The sequence below is a fragment of the Nelumbo nucifera genome, chromosome 1 (genome assembly GCF_055504915.1).
Source record: "Nelumbo nucifera cultivar China Antique chromosome 1, China Antique-T2T, whole genome shotgun sequence".
Lineage (NCBI taxonomy): Eukaryota > Viridiplantae > Streptophyta > Magnoliopsida > Proteales > Nelumbonaceae > Nelumbo > Nelumbo nucifera.
Genome location: NC_142649.1, coordinates 2,116,991 through 2,126,491, shown reverse-complemented (window position 1 = coordinate 2,126,491; position 9,501 = coordinate 2,116,991). Strand labels below are relative to the sequence as shown.

Genomic DNA, 9,501 nt, shown 5'->3' with positions numbered 1-9,501 from the left:
TGCTGGATCAAGACAAGGTGTAAACCTGTGCCAAAGAAAATATGTTCTCGATCTACTGGACGAAACAAGACTGTTAGGTGCAAAACTGGCTGAGACTCCTATGGAACCAAATGTTAAGTTGAGCAGTGATACAGGGGAAATATTTGATGATCCTGGAAGGTATAGACGACTAGTGGGGAAGCTGAACTATTTGACTATCACGAGACCAGACATCTCCTTTGCAGTCAGTGTGGTGAGCCAATTTATGCAAAACCCTCGTATATCTCATTGGGATGCAGTTCTTAGAATTGTAAGATATTTGAAGGGAGCTCCGGACCGTGGGCTATTGTATAAACCAGGAGGAAAACTTGAAGTAGTTGGGTACACAGATGCAGATTGGGCAGGCTCTGTGTCTAATAGAAGATCTACTACAGGTTACTATACATTTCTTGGAGGAAATCTTGTGACGTGGAAGAGTAAAAAGCAGACGGTTGTGGCTAGAAGCAGTGGTGAAGCCGAGTACAGAGCCATGGCACACACTACATGTGAATTAGTATGGTTGAGGAATCTCCTACAAGAAATCGGATTTCACATGGATAAACCTATGAAATTGTACTGTGACAATCAAGCTGCGCTCCATATCTCATCCAACCCTGTTTTTCATGAGAGAACAAAGCACATAGAGATTGATTGCCACTTTGTGAGGGAGAAGGTTCTTACTGGAGAGATAAGCACAGAACATGTAGGCTCAGGTGATCAGTGGGCAGATTTGTTTACAAAAGTCTTAAGCTCAGGGAGAGTGAACTATATATGTAACAAGCTGGGATTATATGACATATATTCTCCAGCTTGAGGGGGAGTGTTAGAGTTAGCCGAATAAGGGTAGATTAGTCAACTCACCTTTGTTAAGTTCTGCGCTTATGTGGCAGTCTTATTAGAGACTCTCTGTCCCATACTTAAGTGGGGGCAGTTTAGTCTTTGTACAATTAATTAGAGCCTAATCACTATTAAGAGGTCGACTGATAGGGTTTAGTCTATCAGGTTCAACAGTTCTTTCATCATCTTCTTCTTCTTCTTCTCTTCTTCTTCTTCTTCTCCTTCTCTTTCTTCTCCTTACTGGTTCAGACTATTGTAGCAGGAATTGAAACACTATATTATATACTATTTTATAACTTTTAATATGCTTAAATAAGGTGGATGGATGGCAACTTCCTTAATTATTAAAGCAAATGAATAAGGTCCAAGTCTCCTAATTTACATTTTCTTTAAAATATGTGTGTAATAAAGTAACATATACAATAAAGAGTCATCAAATAGTATAAGCAAAGAGGTGGATTAGTGGTAATTAAGCAATATATGAAAATAAGATGTCATGGGTTCAAGTCTTGTCACACTCATTTTAGAATTTCAATTACTTGGTGACCCGAGCAGTTTCATGAAATTGGGACCGGTTCACCAGCTAAACCAGACAGTCAGCCGGTTTTCACCGGGTTTTATAGACATTACGGTTCTTGGAGTGTGACTGAACTGGCTAGGGCCCCAGGTCATGGTTCAACCAGTCTGATCAGCCGGTCCGGTCCAGTTTTGTAAACACTGATTTTTATTGTAAAAATCACTAGAACAGGACTAGAACAGGTCTGCTAGACCCATTCTCCTGCATTAGAAATGAGCATGTTCATAGCAATCTAGGACTAGCCCTTACTAGGTGATAAAATGAGGGCAAGTAGATTAAGATATTTAGGTTTTGCATATATAACAAAATTTAAAAATGAATGTGACAATGATAGATTGCAAGCAGCCACTTTGTGCATTTAGTTGGGACAAGTATTAGGTACTTATACAATCTACCCCTATTCATGTAGCCAACTCCATTTAGTTGGGACAAGGATTTGTTGATTTTAGTTGAATTGATGAGAGAAACAAAGAGAAGACATGGTAGGAGATTCTGTCAGATGCTATTAGAATGGTTGCCACTAGGGGCTCAAGTAAGATACAAGGTGACGTTCAACAGTGGTTCCACAAACAAGGCGAAAAACTCGTGCAAAATCAACCAACCATTGTCTCAACTTGAAAAACAGGCATGAGGGATTGGCAAAAGTTTTTAAGATAAGCATGTAATGGAAAAAAAAAAGGAATAGGGGAATTGGCTAAAAGCACCTTTAAAGATGAAAATTGGAATGAAAGAATAGGAGCAATTGTTTAAAATGCACCTTTCAAGATGGGAATGGAATATAAAAAAAAACAGGGGAATCTTTTGTCCATAAAAGTTGGAAAATTTTGCATAGGTGATGACAACTGTCTGCCAAGTTAAAAAAATCTGTTGAAAGACGAAAGTGTTTAGATTTGCTGAAAAGATGATGAAAAAAATGTGATTGGAGAGGTCCTGTCACATAAACAGAATGTATTGCAAATGATATTGTGGTATGAAAATTAGGATAAAGATCCCCATTAATCATGGTGAATGCAAACACATTATCACATAACCAAACAAAAGGGGGAACACTAAAAATAGAAAGTATTCTAGTGAACGATTTATAATAATAGAGGAAGGTTCAAATCCCACTCCAGCAATTGCTTATTTTGGAGTTAAAGCTTGTAGTTCAATAGAATGATGTAATAAAATACAGTAATGAGCTCGCAGTTTAAATCCCAGTAAACTAAAAATGTACTTTGGGCCATTTCATAACAACTGAAGTGGCTGAACTGAATGACTTATTGCTTTGTCTTAATAATTAAATAGTAAAATATTCAAAAACATTGTAACCAAACAAACTTCAACTTCAGCCATTAAGGAGCACACAACCAAAGGTCAAATACAAAATCATTTACCTAAAATAAATGACAACTTTAACAGATTCAGTATAGGTGCAATTGTTATTAATTTATCAGCAATTGGAAACAACAATTATTTTATGTTCTCAAAATACCTGCTATAAAGTCTTCAAGCATCTAATGGAATAATTCAGCCGCAGTCATGATCTTCTACCAAAATTGTGTTTCACAAACTTCCCTGAAAAGACAAGATCTTGGAATCATTTTCATCAGTAAACCCAGATCAACTAACATATCAAGTGCAAAGGTGCTTAAAGGTTTTTATATAGAAAACATTGTTATTCAATAACTTTTCAAATTAACAAAAAATTGGAGTATCCTCAGAAGGAGACAAAGATAACCTTCCAAAAGCAGAAAGATTTGAAGGATGACTCCATCCAATGATAATGTGAGCTAGGGTCTTCTGTTGTTCTCATGTCGCCTTCAACATCTATATTTCAAACAGAGTGACCCACCAAAAAAAAGAAATGGCAATATAGAAAGCTATCTACAGACAAAAGAAAAAGAAGGAAATTTTTATGGGCCACATAGTGATTGAGACTAAAGGAAAATTCCCTGCAACTATCCAGTGAAAAGATTCATCTAATAATATACACCCAAATAACAGGCACACCATTTCAACCATAAGACTATTCTTTTTCTCTTTATTTTCATTGGTGGGGTATGTCAGGTAGACCAGTTTTCCATCAGCAAGAAAGCTAAGCAGGATTTGGAGGTTGGGAGAATGGATACTGACAAACCAGGGAACTTGCAACTAATATGCTACAGGAATTCCCGGGGGGAGGGGGGGTTCTTGAAAAGTAGATAGACAAGATTTTGGAATGATGAGCTGTTTACAATGTTATTCTTTTCCATTTTTTCTCCAAACTGTGAAATTATGTGCAAATTTACACATTGCAGAAATCAGAAATTCAGAGGTGTTGAGTTTGTTGCAAGTAAAATTGCATCTCCAGATGAACAGATTTGACTCAAAATGAAATTCTGTACATCTTCAGCAATGAGGATTCAATTTACAGGATTTGTTCTCCCCTAATGATCAAGAGAAGGAAACAACAGGATGAATACTTGAGGTGGAGTATGATCCTTCCGCATCAATATTTTCATCATGAGAAGACATCTGCTGTGTCTTGGAAAGTGAAAGTCTTCAGGATTTTCCTGAGCCTGCTTCAAGAGGCCCTTCTGATGACAAAGGCAATGCAGTAGTCCCTGATGAGGATCCTAATGAACGCCTAATTACTGGGACATCAGTTGAAGAAAAGGCAGAAAGACTATACGTGAATGGTCCCATAGGATGGTCAAACTTGCAATTTGGACCGAACTTGCAGATACCATAGCGTGAATAGAAGATACACAAAGGCTCCCCCTGTTCAAAAGTTCAGATCAGTTAGTATGATAATAAGCCAAGGAATAATCAGATCCAATAAATTAAAATTACAATGATCTACAAACTTGAAGGGTCCAATTTACCACAAGATAATAGTATGAGACTTGAGTTAAGTGATGAAATTAAAGAAAATGGGTTAAATGACGAAATGAGCAGAAATACAGACAGCATGAAATGATGTGGTTAAGACATCTAGATAATCAAAATGGCAAGATCCGCTTTTTTTTTGGAAACAAGATCCGATTTGGGTTTACAAATAGATGTAAAGTGTCATTGCAAGGGCTTCAGCACTGAAGCTTATTGCATATCCATGTTAGGGCATTTTGTCTCCAAATCTTCAAAACCATTAATGAGGAAACTGCTCAAAAGTCCATTTGATTAAACATTTGATTACCAATTAAATCTGACTTGAGCAAGATATGCTCAAATTATATTAATGTTGGCAGGTCGGAATTGGGATTTTCCATCTGTGTCATTTGTCTAGCATCACTAATTTGATATGTTATCAAATCCTTCTTCTAGAAAAACATTAGGCTGTGTTCGTAGAACACCACCTTAGGTTAGCACACTACATTATCTAATGTAGAAGATGATATATAATAAGAATTTTTGGCATCATATTATAATTGTAGAGAAGATGGGCCGAATGGCCCATAGACTGTTATCTTATTTGTTTTCTTTATGTTCTTTGCTGTAATGGGCCTCAACTTGGGCCTTTCTTATATTATGTACTTTTAATCATTCACCCAGTTAAGGGCCTCTTTGTAAAATTACTAAAATTAAGTTAATGAAAAGGGATTAGGGGTGTAAGAGGAGATTAGATTCGAAAATCTCTCTCTGAACCCTTATTGCCGCCACCTTCTTCTTCCTCTTCTCTCTTGATTCTTGATTTCTGCTGTTCTCAATCACTTTTCTGCATCTTTTTAAACAGTCCATTCTTGATTTCTGCTGTTTTTCTTCTTGGTATTAGAGCGGGCTCTTCTTTTCTCTCTTTTCTCCTCTTTCTTCCCATACACAGTGTGTGGAGAACTGAATCGAATGAATAGATAAAGAATTTTTTTTTTCAGCCCAGTTGTTAGTGGTTTTTGGAGAAGAGGCTATCTTTGTCGTCCCCTTGACAATATCAAGTGTGTTGCCCGAAACCCTAATTAACCGGAGAAATCTGCTTGTGGGCCCCACAGGGAGTTTGACCCTGGCGCTTAGTGACTCAAAAGACTTCTTGTTCTTCATCTTGAAGATCGATTCAAGTTGCTCGGTGTTCTGTGAAGTCTACAAGGTGCGGCTGTTTTTTTTTTTTTTTGTTTCTCCCAGGTTCCGGGTGTGACACAATTAATAGGTATGGCTACATAGAGGTTGATTCACAACACAATTTTTTTTTTCCTGTCTTCATTGACTGTTATTTGAAGTTATTAGAAGTTATTTTTGAAGTGTTTTAAGAGGATGGACCCTTCAGAAGTTGAAAACAAGCATGTTGCTGACCACAGTCAAGCTAGATGGTACCAATTATCTGGCATGGTCACAATTAGTAAAAATTCATATCTGCAATAGAGGCAAATGGGGTAATATCTCCGGGAGCAAGAAGGCTCCCTCAGAAGATGATCCATCCTATGAAAAATGGATGCAAGAAAATTATACTATAATTGGATGGTTAGTGAACTCAATGCAACCTCAAATTAGTCAACACTATTTGTGGATGAATTCAGCAAAAGAAAAATGGGACAATGTTGCTGAAACCTATTCTCAGAAACTAAATGTAGCCAGAGCATACAAGTTGAGGAGTTATGTGAAAACTTTAAGGCAGGGGAAGAAACCTTTGGCTGTTTATTTCTCAATACTGAAATCTCTTTGGCAAGAAATTGGCTTGATGGAAACTGTAGCCTGGAAAAGTACTAATGAAGCTAAAACCTATAGGAAACTAGTTGAGGGAAACAGGGTGTTTGAGTTTTTGATGGGGCTGAATCCTGAGTATGACATCACAAAGCATAACATCTTATCCAAGGATAGTGTTTCATTGTCTTGGGCCTATGCCTTGGTAAGTAGTGAAGAAAGCAGGAGACTAGTCCAGGTTCAAGGGGCTGGTCTAAATGATCACTTTGCTAACATGGGGCTGAAACCTAAGGGAATTATAGAAAATCTAGGTGGTTCAGGGAAGAAGGAAGTAATTTGTGAGTATTGTAAGAAACCAAAGCACACAAAAGACAAGTGATAGAAGGGGACTCCAAGGTGGTGGTGGGTTGGCTAAAAAACCCAGATTCAATGATATGGGTTTACAGAAAGGAATTGAAGAAATTCAAATGGTTAACTCAGTAGATGAAGGTAACTATACAGTGGGTGGGGAGGGAGGCAAATGCTTTCGCTGATTCTCTAGCTAAACAAGGGGTAACTAGGGAACAGTTGTATTGGGCCCAATTGTAACTTTATGATGGTTCTGTATCAATGAGTGAGGCTGCACCTCACACCTCATATTGGGATGCTTGTAATGAACTATTTATCATTTGCTTCTAATGAAATCAATTGAATTTTATCTATCAAAGAAATAAAAAGACAAGTGTTGGAAACTGCATCCGAAGCTTCTTTCCCTTCGTTTCCAAAAGAAGTCTGATAATATGAAGGCTGGAAGTGCCAATATTGCTGCTGGTCCAGATAGTGACAGATGCCTAACTGAAGAGAGGACTACTAGTGAACAGTTAGCAACTCTCTTCTTCCAACCCTCCGGGAAATTCAACCTCTTCTAGATTAGCTCATTCAGGTATACGGGCTTTAGCTAATCATGCAACTATCTCGGGTAATCGTAGGATCCCTTGGATTATTGATTTGCTTTTCCACCTTGCTAATCATGCAACTAGCTAATCATTCAGACCATATGACCAGCTTTTCCACCTTGTTTATTTCTTATGATTTGCTTCCCGGCAGTGATAAAATCACCCTAGACGATGGCTCTCTTGCTCCTATCTCTGGCAAAGGAACCATCAACGCTACAGACTCTTTGGTAATTCCTTCTGCTTTTCATGTACCTAAACTAAATACAAATTTGTTTTGTGTAAGCAACTTAACTAAGTCTTTGAACTGTAGTGTAACCTTTTTTCCTTCCTACTGTGTTTTTTAGGATCTGGAGTCTCAGAAAGTGATTGGGAGTGGCCATGAGGCAAATGGAATATATTTGCTGGACACTCTTGGATAGGGCCAAGGACAACCTGGGAAAGTTGCCTTTGGATCTACATCTTCAGAGTCTGTCAGTCGTGTTATTTATGCCATTTTCGTTTGGGTCATCTTTCTTTTACTGCATTGAGTCATTTATTCCCAGAACTATTTAAGGGAATTAGTTTGTCAAGTCTTCATTGTGAGTCTTGTGAGTTGTCAAAACATTGTAGAAGCAGTTACTCTTTGGGTAATAAAAGATCTTCTTCTCCATTCCATATTGTGCACTCTGATGTCTAGGGGCCTTACCACTTACCCTCTATGGGTGGCTACAAATATTTTATCTTGTTCATTGATGATTTTTCACGATATACTTGGATATTTTTGATGAAGTCCCGTGATGAAATTCCCAGACTTGTGAGGCAGTTCCATGAATTTGTTCTAACCCAATTTGATACCAGAATCAAAATTTTCGGATCTAACAATACAAAAGAATATTTTGAGTAAAACCTAACCTGCTATCTCACTGATTTGGGGGTTATTCATCAAAGTTCCTGTGTTAGGACTCCAAAACAGAATGGAGTTGCTGAAAGAAAAAACCGGTATATTGTTGAAGTTGCAAGAAGTATCCTGTTTGCCTCACATGTCCCTACAAGATTTTGGGGAGATGTTGTTCTCACTACAACCAACCTAATCAACCGTATGCCATCCAGAGTGTTGGGGTTTAAGTCTCCTTTCAATTTTCTTCATCCGGGCAAGGACCTTTTTCCTATTCCACTCTGTGTCTTTGGCTGCACTTGTTATGTTCACATTCCAAGTACCTAGAGACATAAATTTGAACCAAAAGCCCACAAGTGCATTTTCCTTGGTTATGCCCCCACACAAAAGGGTTATTGTTGTTTTGATCCAAACACTAAAACTCGGTATGTCTCAATGGATGTCACCTTTGATGAGTTTTCTTCTTTTTATGATCCTTCTCAAGAGAGGCATTGTCCAAAGGGGGAAAATTTGTCACAGTTGTTTGCTCTCCCCCTCCCTGTCCCAGTTGAGTCTTCTTTTGAGCCTCTTCCTCCTTCAAATGAGTCAAGAGAGGAACAGTCATCTCATTCTGATTCCAATGTTCCTATTCCTCCTCCGTTACCTCCTTGTCCTCTTTTTAATCCCAAGTTGTACCAATGGTAGAGAAATAGAAGTGAGCAGATTGTTTCCTCTACACCACATGAGCCTCTTGCACTTCCAGTCACAAAAGAGACAACAGGTACTGATACAATCCCTTTGGAGCCATCTTTCCTAGACCTTGATGCCCCTATTGCTAGCAGGAAAGGTAAAAGGAAGTGTACTGCACATTGCATTTTCAAATACCTTTCTTATAGTTTACTCTCTCCTTCATATTTTGGCTATCTTTCTTCTGTTGCTTCTAATCCAATACCTAGGTCAATGTCAGAAGTTCTTACTATTCCAGAATAGAGGGATGCTATGAGAACAGAAATTGATGCCCTGCACAAAAATGACACTTGGAAAGTGATTGATTTGCCTGAAGGGAAGGAACCAGTAGGTTGTAAGTGGGTTTTCACCATCAAATATCATGTTGATGACACCATTGAAAGGTACAAAGCTAGGCTGGCTACAAAAGGTTATACATAGACATATGAAATTGACTATCTGGAGATCTTTGCTCCTGTTGCAAAGATGACCTCTGTGAGGGTTCTGCTATCTCTGACTGCACATTCAGATTGGCCACTTTATTGGCTGGATGTAAAAAATGCATTTCTGAATGGAGAGTTACATGAGGATGTCTATATGCCTCTTCCTCCAGGGATGTATGACACAGATATGGAAGGGAAAGTCTGCAAGCTGAAGAAATCTCTTTATGAACTTAAACAATCACCTAGGGAATGGTTTGAAAAGTTTAGGGCTGCCCTTGTTAACTTTGGCTATATACAGACTCAATCTGATCATACCCTCTTTGTGAAGAGGAGAGGCTCTTTGGCAGTATATCTAATTGTGTATGTTGATGATATAGTTGTGACTGGCAATGATGTATCAGGGATTAATGATCTTAAATATTTCCTGCATACAGAGTTTGAGATCAAAGATCTAGGGGAATTGAGATATTTTCTTGGCATAGAAGTTGCTCAATCCAAGGATGGGATCCTTATCTCTCAATG

General features: G+C 38.2%; 1 protein-coding gene across 2 annotated transcripts in view; it reads right to left on the bottom strand.

Moving 5' to 3' along the window:
* Positions 1-3,625: 3,625 nt before the first annotated feature.
* ZFN1 (zinc finger protein 1) overlaps positions 3,626-9,501 on the bottom strand; it is a 73,177-nt gene continuing 67,301 nt past the window's right edge. For both annotated transcript variants that reach the window (XM_019196324.2, XM_010247660.3), the window contains exon 7: positions 3,626-4,174. In XM_019196324.2, coding sequence (XP_019051869.1) covers positions 3,956-4,174 — 219 coding nt within the window. In that variant the 3' untranslated portion in view covers positions 3,626-3,955. The remainder of the gene's footprint in view (positions 4,175-9,501) is intronic.